This window comes from Budorcas taxicolor, chromosome 1 (genome assembly GCF_023091745.1).
Source record: "Budorcas taxicolor isolate Tak-1 chromosome 1, Takin1.1, whole genome shotgun sequence".
Taxonomy (NCBI): Eukaryota; Metazoa; Chordata; class Mammalia; order Artiodactyla; family Bovidae; genus Budorcas; species Budorcas taxicolor.
The window spans coordinates 117,903,627-117,923,787 of record NC_068910.1 but is presented as its reverse complement, the minus strand read 5'-3'; the positions used below and the strand labels follow the sequence as shown (position 1 = coordinate 117,923,787).

The window sequence follows — 20,161 nt, the reverse complement described above, 5'->3', positions numbered from 1 at the left end:
CTTTATGGTTCAACTCTCACATCCATACATGAGTATCTCTATATCCATCCATGTTGCTTAAAGTGGCATTATTTCATTCTTTTTTTATGGCCAAGTAATATATATATGCGGAGAAGGTGATGGCACCCCACTCCAGTACTCTTGCCTGGAAAATCGCATGGACAGAGGAGCCTGGTAGGCTGCAGCCCATGGGGTTGGACACGACTGAGAGACTTCACTTTCACTTTTCACTTTCATGCATTGGAGAAGGAAATGGCAACCCACTCCAGTGTTCTTGACTGGAGAATCCCAGGGATGGAGGAGCCTGGTGGGCTGCCGTCTATGGGGTCACACAGAGTCGGACACAACTGATGTGACTCAGCAAAATATATATATGGGGCTTCCCTTGTGGCTCAGACAATAAAGAATCTCCCTACAATTTGGGAAATCTGGGTTTGATGCCTGGGTTGGGAAGATTCCCTGGAGGAGGAAATGGCAATGCACTCCAGTATTCTTGCCTGGACAGTTCCACGGGCAGAGGAGCCTGGCGGGCTGTAGTCCATGGGGTCACAAAGAGTCAGACACAACTTATATAGTATAGCCTTAAGTCAAAGAGCATGATCCCTCCAGCCCTCTTCTTCTTTCTCAAGATTCTTTTGGCTACTCAGAGTCTTTGGTGTTTCCATACAAATCTTAAAATTTTTTGTTCTGGTTCTGAGGAAAATGCCATTGGTAATTTGATAGGGATTGCATTGAATCTGTAGACGCCTTGGATAGTGTGAACCTACTCTCTTTTGACCTCTTTGCTATGTTTTGAAAATATCAGGCATACTCCCACCCTAGTGTCTTGCCCTGACTATTTTTTCTGCCTAGAGTACCCTACTCATCAAGAAAAAACTTAAAGATGAGAGTTAATCAAATAGATCTGGGGGAAGTCAGGATAGGCCTTGTTGAGAAGGTGACATTTGAGTTCTCTCAACCAGTTTTCTCCATGTGCTTCTTTTTTCATAGAATTTAATACCCTCAAAGAAACTACATGCTTGACATAATAAAAAAGTTTGTCTTGTCTCCATCTGCCACAGTGTAAGCTACCTGAGGGCAGGGGCCTTTATTATGTTCACTGATATGTTAGTCATCTAGCGCAATGCCTGCCATTTATTGAGGATCCACAAACATTCAACCAGTTAAAATTAGAACAATGTTCCGTGGCTTATTCTTAACCATCAACCACTATTAATGAGGTTTTCCCCCTCTATCTTTTACATGATGGCAATCTATTTGAGGTTTTTCTTTTTCAATTCATCATGAGCTTTTTTGTATCTTGTATAGTCATTATGAGTGTTTCTCATCCATCAATTAGATGGACAATGGTTACTTCATCTTGCCCTGTAACTGGCTTGTCTGCTATGAACAGCATGTGGCTAGCTGTTTGTCTGTAATTAGAATTATTTTTAGTAATATTTTCCCAGAGATAGACTTCCTAGGCCAGTGAAAATAAACACTGTGTTCTTGATACCCAGAGGCACTCACTTTAAAAGGACAGTGAAGGCCATCTATCCTTCCAAATGAAGACCATTTATCATTCTGCCTGTGGACACCTCTGTTTCTAGATGCTAAATCTGGTTGTTGTTGTTAAGTTGCTCAATCATGTCAGACTCTTTGCGACCCCATGGACTGCAGCATGCCAGGCGTCCCTGTCCTTCACTATCTCCTGGAGTTTGCTCAAACTCATGCCCATTGAGTTGATGATGCCATCCAAACTACCAATTTGGAACTCCAAAAGAGGAAAGTGTTTTAGATTCTAGCAGCGACACTAAGTAGGACTCTTCTCATGCTGATGACAGAGTGTGTGACACCTGGCCTCAATACAAAACCCCTAATTTGATCTTGGTGCCATTTAGGATATAGTCTGTGTGGGGACCATGCAGTCTGGAGGCTAAGCTGCAGAATGACTATATGTCTGCTCTGAAGGAAGTGCTATGTACAATTTGTTTGATAGGCATTACCTACCTCCCTCTACTTATTGGTATTAATTTTCTATTCACTTTTTTGATGAGGAAATTGGTGGGTAAGTGAAATGAAATTGGATCTGAGATGATAATTCTGCTTAGGATGCAGGGCATTTTATGTCCTCCTTTATTCTCGGCTTTACCTTTTGGCTCGTGTACGGATTAAATTTTAAGTATATACCTATCCAAACCTCCCCTCCTCTCACTAGGACGATGGTCCAGATTTTTGCTGCTTTTTTTCTTTTTAGCTACTATTACCAAAGTTTCTTTCTCATGCCGTGTCCAGTCCACTGATTATAGTCAGCTTTCAAAGGAGACTAACAGTAGATATGATCAGTTAAGCCATGTTAAGTGGCTCCTAGTTCTGTAAAATATGTGTAATGTTAGTCTCAATCCCTTAATGGATTGCCATTTCCTCAGAATACTTTTACATATGGTGTGTGACCTAGAGTTTCTTAAAGTTTGGTCCATGGAACCCCAGCAATCATCAAGGCTCTTTCAGGGGAACTAAGTGAGAGGTTAGAGCTCTTTCATGCAATACTAAGATGCTGTTTGCTCTTTCAGTTCTTTTGGTGCTGTTCTAGATGGTGCAAAAGCAATGATGATTAAAACTGCTGGAGCCTTATCACAAACCAAGGCAGTAGCACCATGCTGTAGTATTAATCATTGTATTTGCTGGCATATTCTCAAAAGTTTAAAAAAGAGTCAGTTTTACTTAAGAATGTCTTAATGAAACAGTAAAAATTAATTATATATAAACCTCAAGTATAATCTTTTTAATATTCTGTGTAACAAAACAAAGTGTGCATAAAGCACTTCTATTTCATACTAAAGTAGGATGTGTGATTGTTTAAGTTCTGAGCTAAACTAGCAATTTTTCAGGAAGAGTCGTATTTACTTGAAAGAATATTTGACAAACTATGCTTATTCAGTCTTAGATATTTGGCAGATATTTTTGCAAAAATGTACAAAGTGAGCCTGTCACTCTAAGGAAAACAACTGACAATATTTGTTGCCAATAATAAAAGTGGAGCTTTTAGGTAAAAATTAGATTTTGGAAAACATGTATATGCCATCATGAGCTTGATGGCTCTCAATTATGGAAGACTCCCCTCCCCCCCTTTTTTTTATCGTGTATAGTATTAGTTTCAGGTATATAATATAGTGATTCAGCATTTCTCTGTATTACAAATTGATCAACACAATAAGCCTAATAACCATCTGTTACCATACAAGATTATTTAAATACCATTGACTGTAACCCTTATGTTATACATCATAGCTCCATATTTTATAACTAAAATAAGAAGTTCATACCTCTTAATCCCCTTAACCTATTTCACTTAACTCCTCCATCCCCTTCCCCTCTGGCAGCCACCAGTTTGTTCTCTGTGTCTGTGAGTCTGTTTCTATATTGTTTTGTTTGTTCTTTTTTTTTTTTTAGATTCCACATGTAAGTGAAATAATATGTTATTTGTCTTTGTGTTTCCATGTCTGATAACATTATACCCTCTAGGTTCATCCATGTTAATGCTAATGACATAATTTCATTTTTCATGGCTGAGTAGTATTCCATTCCATTCCATTGATCTATGTGTCTATTTTTTATGCCAATATCGTAGTTTTCATTGCTATAACTTTATAGTATAGTTTGAAATCAGGTTGTGTGATACCTCCAGCTTTGTTCTTCTTTCTCATGATTGCTTTGGCTTTTCTGGGACTTCTGTGGTTCTATACAAATTTTAGGGTTATCTGTTCTAGTTTTGAGAACATTTTTGATAAGGGTTACATTGAATCTGTAGATTTCTTTCAGTAGTAATATTTTTTAATGATATTAATTCTTCCAGTCTATGAACATAGAGTATCTTTCCATTTACTTGTATCTTTAATTTCTTTCCTCAATTTTTTATAGTCTTCCAAGAATAGGTCTTTTAACCTCTTGGTTACATTTAATCCTAGGTATTTTATACTTTTTGATGTAATTGTAAATGAAATTGTTTTCTTCATTTCTTTTCCTGATAGTTTGTTATTAGTGTACAGAAATGTATCTGATTCTGTATATTGATTTTGCATTTTGCAACTTTATTGAATTCATTTATTAGATCTGATAGTTTTTTGATGGAGGCTTTAGGGTTTTCTATGCATAGTATCATATCATCTGCAAATAGTGAGTTTTTTCCACCCTTTCCTATTTAAATGTCTTTAAACCCTTTTTCTTTGTAATTGCTGTGGCTAGGACTTCTAGTACTGTGTTGCCTAAAAGTGGCAAAAACAGACCTCCTTGTCTTGATTCTGATCTTTGAGAGGTCTGACCACTGAGTATCAGGTTAGCTGTAGTTTTGTCATAGATGATATTTATGATGTTCTCTGTCTCTCTCTCCTCCTTCTGCTGCTACTGCTGCTAAGTCGCTTCAGTCATGTCTGACTCTGTGCGACCCCATAGATGGCAGCCCACCAGGCTCCCCCATCCCTGGGATTCTCCAGGCAAGAACACTGGAGTGGGTTGCCATTTCCTTCTCCAACGCATGAAAGTGAAAAGTGAAAGTGAAGTCACTCAGTCGTGTCAGACTCGTAGTGACCCCATGGACTGCAGCCCACCAGGCTCCTCCATCCATGGGATTTTCCAGGCAAGAGTACTGGAGTGGGGTGCCATTGCCTTCTCCACTTCTCCTTCTGGGACCTCTCTAATGCTAATGGTAGTATGCCTGATGTCCCAGAGGTCCCTTAAACTAATCTCTGTTAAAAATTCTTATTTCTTTTTTCCTGTTCTCATTGGATGATTTCCAGTTCCTCATCTTCCAGACTGCTGATCTGTTCTGCATCTTTTAATCTGTTGTTGATTCTCTTAGTGTGTACTTTCATATCAGTTATTATAATCTTTGGTTCTGATTGGTTCTTTTTATATTTTTGTTGAAGTTCTCACGCTGAGTTCATTCAGTCTTCTCCTGAGTTTAGTAAGTATCTTTATGAGTATTACTTTGAATTATTTTCTTATATATTTCTTAGCTCCATTTTATTTAGTTCTTTTTCTAGAGTTTTGTTTTGTTCTTTCATTTAGAAAGTATTCCTTTTTTTCCTCATTTTGCCTAACTCTGTGTGTTTGCTTCTATGTATTAGATAGATCAGCTCCATATCCCAGTCTTGAAAGAGTGACCTTATGTGGAAGGTTTCTGTGGGGCTTAGTGGCACAATTCCCATGGTCACCAGAGTCACTTGTTACTGAGGTTTTCCCTCTTTGGGCTGTGTTCACTCTCTTACTGTGGTTGGGCCACAACTGCTGTGGGCACACTAGTTGGGGGAACTGGTACCAGGCCTGGCTGGCTGCATCACTTGGTTGTGACTGCTGTAGATGTGCTGTGGATGGAGCTAACCCCCAAGTGGGAGCTCCTTTGAAAGGAGTGCTGATGCTGGCCAAGATGTCCCACCAGGTCATTTGGTGTAAGAGCCACTTTGGAAGGGCATTGGTGCAGCTCATGCCACCTGTTTGGTGGGGCAGTCATGGAGTGGCTTTTGAGGGGTGTGCTGATCCTCAGGGGAATGTTGGGGTGCAAGTATACCCTGTTAGCCAGGTTGATTGAAAGTAACAGCAATGGTGCCCACCAGCTCTGGGCCAGCTAGGTGGCAGAAGAGTTAATAAATAAATGAATAAAAATGTGACCACAAGTGCTTCTGCCCCTGGGGAAAGTTCTGCCAGATCCTGCCCTCCTACATCCTAATAGTAGTCAATACTGGCCATCTCCTTCTTTATGACTCAGGTGTTTTTCAGGCTGTTGCCTCTGCATTGAGACCTGGAGTGAGTCTGTACGTGAGCAGTGTTTGAGTTTCCCACTGCCTTTTGGCTTTCCCCGCCCTAAGCCCTGCTGATTTGCACAGCCGGAAATTATGGAAGTTTGTCTTCCCCATGCAAGTACACTGGGCTGGGGAGCCTGATGAGGGTTTGGACCCCTCACTCCCTAGTGGGGACCTCAATAGTTGTGATATCCCTCTCACTTATTGGTGGCCTTAGTGGGGGTGCATGTTCTGACTAGACCATGTCTCTGCCCTCTTCCCCTTCCCCATATGACCTTTTCTTTATATTCTTAGTTATAGAAAATCTGTTCTGCTAGTCTTTAGGTCATTCTCAGAGATAGTTGTTCTATATTTAGTTGTAGTTTGGTGTATCTGTGGGAGGAGGTGAGCTCAGGATTTTCCTTCTCCTCCATCTTGATCTGAACCTTAAAGGCTTTTTTAAATAAGATAAGTAGTGATGTTAACAAGTATGATTTTTTTTTTATTGTGTGATGAAATGTGTTAACATTTGAAAAATCTGCATAATTGAGTAAACATATATTTTTCAAATCACCACTACTTGGTGCTGAAAAATGATATATGGGTAAAAGATCCATTCAAAGTTTTTTAAGACCAGTCCATGAATTTTAATGGAACAGAATAAAAAATTTCATTTGTTTGGTTTATACCATTAACCCTTAGGAAACTTCTATTTGTTGAGTTTTGGTATAGCATCAAACAAGCATCACAATTATCTGAAAAAACTATCAAAATATCTAGCTACTTATGTCTGAGAGGCTGGATTTCTTCATATGCTTCAACCAGAACAGTTGGATTCCTCAACCAACTCACTTTTTTAAGCCAGAGAGTTTTTTAAAATGTAAAATAAGCTGATTTTTCTCACTAATTTTTTGTTTGTTTTGGAATATATAGCTTTGCCTCTAAAAACTGTTACTTCTGTTAACATGTCTTTAAGATTTTTATTATTTTAAAATGAGTAAATACATATCTTAAATTTCTCTTTTAATTTCAAATAGACTGTTAATATAAAACCCATATACACAATACCTCTGTGGGGTCCTCAGTGAGTTTTAAGTGTATAAAGTGTTCCTAAGACTAAAAAGTTTGGCAATTGCAGTTTTAACCCAAACAGAGGCTTTCTTATAATGCTGAGAGTTTTAGAACTTCTTTGTATCAAGAGGAGTGGGAGTCATAAATATTTGGAGCTTTTATTGTTGGACTAATTACATAATAGAATTAACATTTTTTGTTGAGGATTGGCTCTGCTTTAGTGCCATTTCTAATAACCAAGTTATTTCTCACCTATTATGAAAGAAATAAGCTAAGCTGGGAAGGTAGACTAGAGTGAAATAAAATCTACCCATCTCTTGATCACATTCTCTACTCTTTAATGAAAATTTCTAGTCTTTATTTAGCAATTCAGTCTACAAAGTACATTCACACTCAATTAATTTTCACTAACAATCTTTTATTGTTATCCTTAATTTACAAATGAGGCAAAGAAGTTGTAATTATCTAAAAATTATATGGCCAGAGATTTGTAGAATCACGCATAATAAACAAGAGAGCATGCCACAGAAGAAAGAATGTGTTCTTCAGGATTAAAAGCTTAATTTGACTCTACATCCATTGGTTACTAGCTGTGCAGATTTGTGTCTCAATCACATTTAAGTAGGCGGCTGTTTTTTCCCTTCTGAAAAATGGGTAATATAATACCTACATTATCAAATAGTTATGAGAATTAAACTGGATAATATACATAAAATACTTACTCTGTGGAAGATTCTCAATAAATGATACCTACTCATCTCACACGCTAGTAAAGCAATGCTTAAAATTCTCCAAGCCAGGCTTCAGCAATACATGAACTGTGAACTTCCAGATGTTCAGGCTGGTTTTAGAAAAGGCAGAGGAACCAGAGATCAAATTGCCAGCATCTGCTGGATCATCGAAAAAGCAAGAGAATTCCAGAAAAAAACATCTATTTCTCCTTCATTGACTATGCCAAAACCTTTGACTGCATGGATCACAATAAACTGTGGATAATTCTGAAAGAGATGGGAATACCAGACAACCTGAACTGCCTCCTGAGAAACCTGTATGCAGGTCAGGAAGCAACAATTAGAACTGGACATGGAACAACAGACTGGTTCCAAATAGGAAAAGAAGTATATCAAGGCTGTATATTGTCACCCTGCTTATTTAACTTATATGCAGAGTACATCATGAGAAATGCTGGGCTGGAGGAAGCTCAAGTTGGAATCAAGATTGCCGGGAGAAATATCAATAACCTCAGAAATGCAGATAACACTACCCTTATGGAAGAAAGTGAAGAAGCACGAAAGAGCCTCTTGATGAAAGAGGAGAGTGAAAAAGTTGGCTTAAAACTCAACATTCAGAAAAGTAAGATCATGGCATCTGGCCCCATCACTTCATGGGAAATAGATGGGGAAACAGTGGAAACAGTGTCAGACTTTATTTTGGGGGGCTCCAAAATCACTGCAGATGGTGATTGCAGCCATGAAATTAAAAGAAGCTTACTCCTTGGAGATCATCCCTGGGATTTCTTTGGAGGGAATGATGCTGAAGCTGAAACTCCAATACTTTGGCCACCTCATGTGAAGAGTTGACTCATTGGAAAAGACTCTGATGCTGGGAGGGATTGGGGGCAGGAGGAGAAGGGGATGACAGAGGATGAGATGGCTGGATGGCATCACTGACTCAATGGACATGAGTCTGAGTGAACTCCGGGAGTTGGTGATGGACAGGGAGGCCTGGCATGCTGCGATTCATGGGGTCGCAAAGAGTCGGACATGACTGTGTGTCTGAACTGAACTGAACTGGAAGGAAAGTTTTGACCAACCTAGACAGCATATTAAAAAGCAGACACATCACTTTACCAACAAAGGTGCATCTAGTCAAGGCCATGGTTTTTCCAGTGGTCATGTATGGATGTAAGAGTTGGACTGTGAAGAAGGCTGAGTGCTGAAGAATTGATGCTTTTGAACTGTGGTGTTGGAGAAGACTCTTGAGAGTCCCTTGGACTGCAAGGAGATCCAACCAGTCTATCCTAAAGGAGATCAGTCCTGGGTGTTCAATGGTGTTAGTGATGTTGAAGCTGAAACTCCAATACTTTGGCCACCTGATGTGAAGAGCAGACTCATTTGAAAAGACCCTGATGCTGGCAAAGATTGAGGGCAGGAGGAGAAGGGGACGACAGAGGATGAGATGGCTGGATGGCATCACCAACTCGATGGACATGGGTTTGGGTGGACTCTGGGAGTTGGTGATGGACAGGGAGGCCTGGTGTGCTGCGATTCATGGAGTCGCAAAGAGTCGGACATGACTGAGCAACTGAACTGAACTGAATATTGGGTTGGTCGAAAAGTTCATTTGAGTTTTTTTAGAACATCTTACAGAAAAACGTGCACAAGCTTTTTGCCCAACTGAATATTATGTTATCTAGTCATGCTTATTACCAAAAATTAGTTCTTTTTTAGGGCTCTCTTGTGAGTTCTGGAAAGGATCATTGTCATGATTTGCTGGTAAGGACTCTTGTACTCTTTTAAATATAAAATATATATAGATCATATTAGTTGCTTTTAAACTCAGTAAGTTAAGTAGGAAATGGAGTAGGTGAGAAAAAAGACCATGATTAACTTATTTTGTGAAATCTTTTTGTAGGTGAGTTCCGAAAAAGGCTGGAAGAAAAGGAAGCTCTGATAAACCAACTTTCCAGGGAAAAGAGTATCTTCACTCTGCAGATTCAAGACCTGAAAGGGCAACTGGCAGAAGAAACCAAAGTAAGGCATCTATTATTTCTCACCAGGCATTTCACTGTATTTTTTTTTTAATAGGGCTTGCTAGGTTGGCTTGAATATCTTCTTATATAAAAGAAGAAGAGTAAGTGCTCTAGAAGTTAAGGGGAAAAAGACCTGTTGGATCTTGGATATGCTGAAAAGGACTCTGATCACTGAAGGATCATCCTCAGTAGTTCAAATTGCTTTTCTAGTTTGTCAGATTGAGAGCAAGGAAAGTATGTGTTTCCATTTTGCATTATTACTTGAACAGAACGTCAGCAAAGTTCTTTATGGATTTTTGATTCTGAATTGCACAAAGAAGTGGAATTAATTAAAAGACCAGAATAAAATGAATGGGACTGGATTCATTCAATATTACTTTTAAATTGTCAAATGAATTATAGATATTAGTTATTTCTTCCCAAGAGAATATATAATGTTGCTAGTAGGTGACCTCGGTGAATGTGATTCTTTAATGTTAAAGCATAGTGACTAAAATGAGAGATGGATTCTTTGAGCCCTGGTATTCAAGTCTATTCTTATTTCATATTCAAGGCATCTTCTAAGACCCCAAAGGACTTCATTTGTATATAATCTCACTTCAAAGGCATCTACTCCAAGGGTAAAAGTCATTGACTCTGCAGACTTCTCTTTTTAAATGTTTTCTTTTATCCCCCACACTCTCCTTATTTTCTATATTATATGTCCATTTAAAAATTACTACCATGATTCATGCTTCAGACATCATGCTGGATGCTTCTTTCATGCCATCTGAACCTTCAGATGTTAAGTCATATGAAACTGGTAGAATTAGTTTTGGTTTTTTTTACATGAAGTAACCAAGGCTGTGAGAAGACAAATAACTCATCCAAGGTCATGTAGCTAATAGTAGACTGTAGGAAGTTTAGCAGGTTCTGAAATGACTAGATTTACGGTTTAGAAGATCTCTCTGGCTGACTTCTCTGGTATGCCAGGCTTCCAACTGGCATACCAGCCCCCCTTTCTCAGTCCAAGCCTCCTTCTGTGACCCTACCTCCTATAGCTGCGTCTTGCATTTACTCACTTCTAATCACCCTGGCTGCCTCACTGCCTCTTAAATAAGCCGGCATCATTAGGACTATTCCTACTGTTTGAAGGCCCTTGGAGGCCTTTGGGGGATGAGGAGAAGAATCCAAACATGTGTCCTCATGTCAGTCTGTTTTATGATCTCAGTGCTGTCAGCGATTTTATTTATTAATTTTTGTACATACTTGTTTTCATATATCCTCCTCCATTTAGGTTCTTTGGACAAAGGGTTTGTCTCCATTTTATTTACTTTGGTTAACACTATTGCTTAGAACAGGTGTTCACTAAATATATATTAAATGAGAGGAAGGATCACAATTTGAAGCCAAGTTTCCAAGATTCCAATCCCTGTGTCCTTCTCAGTGTTAGTTGCTCAGTTGTGTCTGACTCTTTGTGACCCCAAGGACTATAGCCTGCCAGGCTTCTCTGTCCATGGGATTTCCCAGACAAAAACACTACAGTGGGTTGCCATTCCCTTCTCCAGGGAATCTTCCTGATCCAGGGATTGAACCCGGCTCTCCCACATTGCAGGCAGATTCTTTACTGTCTGAGCCACCAAGGAACTATATATTAATATTATTGCTCCTCATTCATAGCCCCTAGGTGTCTGCCTGAGGCTACCATTAATCAAGCCTTGTGCTTTCAGAGCTGCATCTATCTGAGAAGAGGTTTTTTCCTAATTTGCATTAAGGACCCATGCGGACTGGCAGAGACCCTGCTTCTTCCCACTAGACTAGGTTATCTCATGGGAATGATGTTGCTAGGTTAATCACACCATGCTTAAGTGACAAATAATTATTAGCTCTACAGTCCAATAAATACAGAAGCCACTACTATGCTACAGGTGGCTACCTGAATTTAAATTGACATTAATTAGAAATAAATAAAATTGAAATTCAGTTGGGCACATTTTGAATGTTTAGCAGCCACATGCCTAGTGGTTACCATATTGGACTATATATATATATATATATATATATAGAATATTTTCATCACTGTGGAAACTTCTATTGGATAGCACTGTTTTAAAGTAATAAATATTTTAGAGATTTGCATGTTAAATTAAAGATTTTGTTTTCTTTATCAATGGAATGAAAAGTCTAGACTAAACTCAGTGGTCCTTTCTAGTCCAAACAAGACCAGTGTCTTGTATATTGCTAAATATAAATCTTACTACCTAAGTGATAGTGAGTGTTCCTACTACCTTTGCATGCTGCACTATTTCTAGAACTCCAGGCCTGTCTATTATTGAAGCCCACATTGTCAGGCTGGCATTTCCCTAAATAGAACTCTCTTCCTTGTTTTAATGGCAGCAATTAGATACTCTCTCCTTTCTCTTCTTGTCCCAAATTCTCTCCCGAGTATTAACTAACTAGGTTCAGGTTCAGCTTGCATTTGTGGCAGGTGGTTATTAACCTTATCTAAAAAAGATGATGTCACCGCTAAAGCTTTCATCATTAATGGTGGTGGTGCCTTTTTATACCTGTGTGTGTCCCCTGCAGTCACAGAGTGCCCTGGCCCAGGCTGTGAAGTCGGCCAAGCGTGATTGTGACCTTCTACGAGAGCAGTACGAGGAAGAGCAAGCGGCCAAGGCTGAGCTGCTGCAGGCCCTGCTCAAAGGCAATGCTGAAATGGTGAAGTGGAGGACCAAGTACGAGGATGACACCATCCAGCATGCTGAGGACTTGGAGGATGCCAAGTGAGTGGGACAGGGCTACCCTGACCCTGGAATTAGTTATGCAGAGGACTCTGAGAATAGTGGCTTTGTCTTCAAGGATTCACATGTGCACTTAGCAACTCCTTACCAACTGTGTGAATAAGCCCAAGACCAAAGCTGGAACAGCCACCACTGGCAAGAAGCACATACTCTAGAAAGGTTCAAAAATTAATATTATAATACAGAGTGACAAACATTAGAGAGAAATCCTGGGGGGAAAGGAGGTTCTTTCTAGAGATAGAAGTCTTCACAGATGTGACTGAGCTATGGTCTGAAAGCAGGCTAACATGTAAAATCCTGGGTTACATTTGGAACACCAGAATAATGGAGTCCATGTCTGTAAACATCTCCATACATTAAAGTTATCGAAAAATGTCTCTGATCTACAACTTGTAGACTACAAAGTCGTCTGTGAAGATGGACAGGGGCAGCTGGAAATGTGTTAGGATCTGTCATCCTGGCTATGGGACAAAGTGTCCTTTGAAAAGAAATCGCCTTTGGGCCACCTCTAAGGTTAGGACATGGGTTTTATAGCCAACACTACACAAAGGCTTTAGAAGTTCTTCCGGGAACTACAGAAGTTTGGGGCCTACATGAATTAAGACTTAGTCCCAGGATATAGTTCTAAAGCTTTTTGCTCAGAGGTCAAAGAACTGTCTGTCTTTGAGAAACAGTGTCAAACCAGCATTAAAAGTTGACTCAAAATAGTATGTCCCTGGCTTGGTAGCGTGGCAAAAATCCAGAGCAGATCATTACGTTTCTCTTTAGTATCAACCAAATATATTATTTTTCAGTTCTTCACCTAAATCTTTGAAAGACATTGTTGTACATGTGCTGAACAGCTGCTGTGTTCTCTCCCTAAAGGGGGGATACCAAGAGATCTGTCTCTGTAGCCACAATAACTTTAAAAGGGCTTTGTGATGACAGATACTAAAAATACCCATGGAAAATGTGTTAAAAACTCAGGACCACAGAAAAGTGGGGCCTTGAACTGAAACAGCTCCTCATATCCAAAATATGGCATTTACTTCTAAAGTTTTTTTTTTTCCTAATTGAAGAATTCCAGTGAAAGTGTCTACCAGTCATTCTGTTTGAAGATTTCTGAGAGAGAGACAGAAAAGAGAGAAAGTATGTGGGTTGCTTATGACCACATAGATTTGTTTGAACTAACAAATCATGGTCTTATAGTTGATGACAACTAGAGAGAAATTTCAAATGTGATTATATCTGAAGACTTTTTTTTTTTTTGCTTTAAACTTAAACATCAAATAAATAAAGCATTGTCTCTATTGTGCTTTGCCTCTAAATCCCCTCAGGGAGGTGGAATTACAAAAAAATTTAGGATTGTATTTTTTTGTTTTAAATTGGAAAGTTGAAGATCTGTCTGCTTAGATTTCCAGGCTTGGGTTCACACGATGAGTTAGTTTAGTGGAATCAAGCTCCCCCATGAGCCCGTTTAGTGCCTCTGAGCTCTGAGTTTCCCCGAGGAGAGGGATTTGATTTCTTCTTCTCGCACATCTTCTTGCATATTCTAGGCAACCATGTAGGTGCTTATGGTTGGCAAGTTAAAGACCAAAATTGCAGTTGGCAGTAAATGTAGAAAAACATTATCAGTCAAATGAAGGTGATCAGTTGTCCAGTTTGCCCTGGATTTGCCTGATTTGAGCCCTGATAGCCCTGTGTCCTGGTACAACCCCTCAGTCCCTCAGCAGTTGGTCACCCAAAGTAAAATTCCTATTTTCTGGTTCCAGTGAAGCATTTCCAAAGTAGTTAACATATGGGTAATTATTTTACAAGATTCTTGTTTTAGGCAGGATAGAACATCAGAATCTCCTATTTTTTATCCAGCTGTATAGAAATATGATTAACATATGCCATGGTGTAGGGTGTACACTTAAGGTGTACAATATAATAATTTGAAATATGCATATATTGTGAAATCTTTACCACAGTATGGTTGGTTAATACCTCCTTTACCCCACAGAATTACCATTTTGTTGTTGTTGTTACGGTGAGAAAATTAAAGCTCTATTCTCATAGCAACTCTCACATATATAATACAATATTATCAATAACAGTCACCATGCAGTACATCAGAGTCTTTTCTTAACAGTTAAGAAGAATGAAGCAAAGACATGAAGTGACTACGGCTAGAAAGCCAGTGAGCAGGGAGTAGTTGTTGGAGCCCAGGTCCTTCCTGGACACTGAGCACAGACTGGTTTTTACAGGATTCTGCCTAAAGGGGGCTTTATGACCACATTGCTCTGTTGGGTTAGTTATGTGGCACATATTACTTCCTGAGGACCATTTTCTGTTTAATAACAGTAGATTGGAAAAAGCTTTGGTACATACAGTACCTTTCATGTAAGAGGTGTGACGAATGAGTAAGAATGGAACTACCAGTGTCCCTGCAGGAGACGTGAACAAGAGAACACATTGCATCCATTAGGGAGCATAAGAGCACTGCATTGTAAGTGTGGTGGAAGGGAAGCATTTTAATAAGCTGCTCCATCTCAGCGTATGCTGAAGGGAGGATAGACAGAGGCTAAAGTACCCCTAATAGCAGCGGGGCCTGAGAAGTGAGCATACCGCTGGGATGGATGTGGGTATACACAGTGGGGAAGAGGAGCCCAGTTGGAGAAGAAATTCAGAGAAGAGAGAATCTGGGCATGTTTAAAAGTCACATGATGAGAGGGGGAGGCAGTGAGCAGGAGCGAGCTGAAGAAGGCTCTTTGCAAGCAAGGTAGCCAAGGAACTCTTTAGAGACTAGATGAGCACGAAACTTTTAACAATTGCTTACTGCTGGGCGTTCAGTACCATCTTCCTCTTATTCCCGTTTCCTGTTCTGGATAATGTCTGTATTGCTTATTTAAGGTTCAGGGGAAGCAGATACAGGGATTCAGAGATTCTGAGTCTCAAGTCCAGGTTGCCAAAGGGTGGGGGAACATAAAGGACCTGTGGACACAGGAGCCAGAGGGCGGTGGTCAGCAGACATCTGGGTTCTACAGCACAAGGAGGTCTTTTTCAGACACAAGTTACTTCCCTTCATACTATGAAACCACCCTTGGGGGCTCCCCTATTTGGACCGCAGCGCTGTGTTTAATAAGGACACACTGGATGAGAGTTGTGGCTTCACTTGCCCTTTGGGTCTCCTCTTCTCAGGAAGAAGCTGGCACTTCGGTTGCAGGAGGCTGCCGAAGCCATGGGGGTGGCCAATGCCAGAAACGCCTCCCTGGAGAGGGCCAGGCTCCGACTGCAGCTGGAGCTCGGGGACACCCTGTCTGATCTCGGGCAGGCGCGGTCTGCAGCTGCCGCGCTGAACCAGAAGCAGCAGCATTTTGACAAGCGCCTGGACGACTGGAGGCGGAAGCACGAGGAGTCCCAGGCAATGCTGGATGCCTCAAAAAAGGAGGCCCGCGCCCTCAGCATCCAGCTCCTGGAGCTCAGGCACAGCTACGAGGAGAGCATCATGAGCCAGGAGGCCCTGCGGAGGGAGAATAAGCACCTGAAAGGTACATTGTGCTGAGAAGCCAGCGGGGCACCGGAAGTGCACTCACTGAGGAATTGGCTGCCACCTCCGGCATAGACGGCTCAGCATTTTCACAGCCCTGCTCTGGTCTTAACTTTGCCATTTGTAATACTTCCTTTGGATTTTTATTTTTAACGACAGATACTATTTTCATTAAATGAGTTCTAAAAATAAGACTACCTTCAGCCCCAATTCCCCAGTAAAGTAAGCCTATTAAGAATTTCTTTATATCTCTAGCCTTACCAAGATTTTCCATGGACATATGCAGGCAAGTTTTTTTTTTTTTTTACTTAAATTGCAGATTATTCTGTACCTTTTAAAAATTTATTAATATATTTTATCATTTAACAAATACTTCAAAAGCCCATCCTGTGTGCCAGGCACTGTTCTTTATACAAGTATTCATTAAGTCTCAGAACAATCTTATGAGTTAGTTTCTCTGTCTGTAAAATGCAGATTAGATTGAGTCATTTAAGGTTAAGAACTTGGCCAAATTCACATTTGCTAAGTAGCTGATATGAGATTTGAGCCCAGCCAGCTTGACTCTGGCACATACATACTTAACTATGGGCTTTGCTACTGGGCCTGTACCTGGAGGCCTACCACGTGATTGTTATTAGCAACAGAGTGTTTATGATCAGGATAATTAACACATTTCAATAGACCTTAGTCATTTTAGATACAGTTTTCCACAATTATAAATAATCCTATATTGTACATCCCTGTACAAAAATTTGTGGACATGTACAAATATTTCAGTAGGATAAAGTCCTAGAAATGAAATTGCTGGGTTAAAGGAATGAATTTTTAAATTTTGAAATACTTCCCAGCAGCCCTTCAAAGAGGGCTGCCAATTTATAGCAGCACCAACAGTGACATGTGTTACAATCTTGAGGTGCCCTGGGAATAAGTTCATTACTATTGGAGACATAAATAAAACCTGCTTTCTCTGTTGATCTGTACAGTCCGTGATCAGCTCCCTGACTGGGCCTGTGAGGGGTGCTGGAACAGTTAGAAAACTTTGATGGTGTCAGAAGCACCCAGAGGGCTTGTTAAAACCCCGTTGGCTGGGCCCCTCCCTCAGAGTTTCTGATCCAGTAAGTCTAGGAGGGGGTCTGAGAATTTGTATTTCTAGTCAGTTCCCAGAAATACAAATGGAGACCTCACTTGGTCTAGGGTGGAGCTTGGGCAGAAGTGTTTTTCAGAAGTTCTGAAAGTAATTCTAAGGTGTGGTCAGAGTAGAGAATCACTGCCTTGAGTTTTCTCTTGGGAGCCTGTCTTCTGGACAGGCTATATCAGACAAGAATCTGTTATTCACGTGAGAATTATTGTCTATTGGGTTTGTTTTTGTAACTTAAAACTTCTTGTCCCATCCCATCTTAAGCTAGATATCCTCAGAGCCAGAGAAGCAGTCAGGCTCTTGAACGCCTTCCACTGCCTCTGGACTGTGGGTAATTTTCCCAGAGCACTTGGCCCTGCTCTGCTCCTCTTAGGTTCCAGAGGCTTCCTTAATGAAAAGGCAGAACTGACAGTAACAGTGTCTGGTGGTGGAGGTTTTATCACTTCTGGATGCCTTGCTCTGTCAAAGGCTTGTTTTCATGAGAGGGTTCATGCGCTGGCTCCTGGCAGACAATGACACTCTGTAAGTTCCCAGCCTGGTGTTGCAACCGCTCTCATGACAGCCACCATTATTGGTGTTGATAGCTAAGCTCTTCCACTGAAATACTGATTCCAGGTCTATATCCTAGAGCCCCACCAGGCAATATCTGGTGTGACTCTGACAAGTGGGTTGGCATGTACAGTTGCACAGATTGGTTGATGCAAATATTCTAAGAAGCACCATTCTCACCAGTGGTTGTCGACAACTTTCTGGCAGATTCTAAAAGAATATATTGAAAAGGTATTCATTTTTTTCAAATTCAAACAAAGATCCCATAGTGCCAGCAGTGGCCTTGTCATCAAGTTACCAAGAATGGCATGACCAGGGTCCCAGCTGGCCTTCCAGAATAGTCTGTTGTGCCTGATAGCATGGGTCTGAGACTGGTTCCTTTCACCAATTTTGTCGTTCTTTCCTCCCCAGAGGAGATTTCTAATCTGACAAATCACGTGAGAGAAGGAAAGAAGAACTTAAGTAAAATGGAAAAGGTCAAGAAACAGATTGAACAAGAAAAGACTGAAGTTCAGATGGCATTGGAAGAGGCTGAGGTATTACCTCTGGGGAGCAAAGAAGACTTTTATCATTGTGACAGTGTGGAAGATCTGCATTCTAATAACACTACCACCACAGTGACACTTAAGGCTTAACTGCATGCTTGGAACTATGCCAAGTGCTTTGTATGCACTATTTTATGTAATCACCCTAGCAGACTGTTGTTCTCATTGTGCAAATGAGGAAATTGAGGCTCAGAGAACAGGATAAACAATTGTGATGAAGACTCTTGACTGTAAGGAAAACAGGAACCGCGTGTATCTTGTTCCCTGACTTTTCCCCAGTACCTAGGCCCTTGCTGCTCTAAATGTGGCCTGGGGACCAGTTGCATGGGCATCACTGGGGAGCTTGTTAGAAATTCAGACTCTCAGCCCTCTCCCCAGCTCTGTTGAATCAGAATCTGCATTTAAACAAGATTCCTGAGTGGTTCATATTTACCCTCACATTTGAGAGGCACTGGACTAGAACATTGTCTGGTGTATAAGAGAAGTTCAGTAAATATTGTTACATGTTTCATATCTAAATATCCTCATACCTGACTCTCTCTTTAAATGAAATCAGTCAAAACCTTTTTTTTTTTCCCAAAAAAAACTTTGAGTAGTTTTAAAAATGAACTCAAAGCAATGTTCTCATTTGCTTTGTTCTCATTTGTTGCTGAAAACTCATCTTTGTGAAGGTTGTTTGATAGTGTTTTCAGTGTTATGGATTAAATGTTCAGGAAGAATATCTGGCTTTATCCCTAGGCATGTGCTAGCTAGTAATTGAAGGGACCTCCGAGAAAACCTTTTTGCCAAAAAGGCTGAACTTAGAAGGAAGTTATCCTGTCATGGTCATTAAGTAGTTAACAAGGCCTACAAAGCTTCTGTTCTCACAGTTGAATTGCATTTTCTTGACCCACCCTTTGACCAAGCACCAGGTAGCATTCAAAATGCACGTCTCATCCAGTTACCTTCCAACAGAGACAATCAGTTTTAAAAAGGCATAGCAGTCAGTTTCAGGCACAGGCCTTTTGAAAGGTGCTGTAATGAAAAAATGAGACCCCAAAGGATTGCTCTATGTCAAGCAGTGTCAGTTTATCTCACCATCACATTTCTGTAAGAAATCTGCCAGGCAGATGTGTCAACTGGATGGCTCTTGACAGAGCACTTGCCTTTTTACGCAAATTGTTTTCTGAGATCTCCATTGTATATAGAATCCTTTCAGTTGGCAGTGTGGTGTCCCCTAAAGCAGTTGAACTTTGTTTCATTTACTTGTTTCCTTTGGTTCTCCAGCCACCTTGGCTAGGAACTTTCTAAAGCCACTACCTTAACCTCCAAAAGTAAATTTTGCAGTAGAAATTTCAAGCAACATGAGAAGCCAATGAGAGCTATGATTGGGCAAGGTTAATTTTAGTCTTACATAACATGTAGAAGTCTTTTTAATTAAATTGACTGGCTTAATGAAGGGAGATGGTTAAGGCCACAGCATTCATACCGTTTAGTAGCACTGCTGCTGCTGCTAAGTCACTTCAGTCGCGTCCGACTCTGCGACCCCATAGACGGCAGCCCACCAGGCTCCCCGGTCCCTGGGATTCTCCAGGCAAGAACACTGGAGTGGGTTGCCATTTCCTTCCCCAGTGCATGAAAGTGAAAAGTGAAAGTGAAGTTGCTCAGTCATGTCAGACTCTTAGCGGCCCCATGGACTGCAGCCTTCCAGGCTCCTCCATCCATGGGATTTTCCAGGCAAGAGTACTGGAGTGGGGTGCCATTGCCTTCTCCGTTAGTAGCACTAGATGGCGTTATATTCTATTCACATTTTCTCAAGTTTTGTCTTCACCTGCATCCATGAATACTTCATCAACTTGGACATGTATTTGTAACACTGGGTTATTTATTTTTCTGGGTGAGCCTTAATGAAAAACATTATCAGATTATTTTTGAAGTCACAAAACTCAAACTATTGCAGGTCACCTTCAAAGATTCACTTTCTCAGTGCATTCAAAAGGGTTAGAGGTGACAGTTTCCCTTGGAAGGAAAGGCACCATTCCCGCAGAGGAAATTGCTGTCCAAGCATTTTTAAAATTTT

At 40.5% G+C, this 20,161-nt stretch overlaps 1 protein-coding gene across 1 annotated transcript in view; it reads left to right on the top strand.

The window, feature by feature from the left end:
* Positions 1–20,161, top strand: part of MYH15 (myosin heavy chain 15) — a 154,037-nt gene that overhangs the window by 106,463 nt on the left and 27,413 nt on the right. The window contains exons 29-32 of the mRNA XM_052644929.1: positions 9,462–9,580; positions 12,145–12,341; positions 15,522–15,871; positions 17,969–18,093. Coding sequence (XP_052500889.1) covers positions 9,462–9,580; positions 12,145–12,341; positions 15,522–15,871; positions 17,969–18,093 — 791 coding nt within the window. The remainder of the gene's footprint in view (positions 1–9,461; positions 9,581–12,144; positions 12,342–15,521; positions 15,872–17,968; positions 18,094–20,161) is intronic.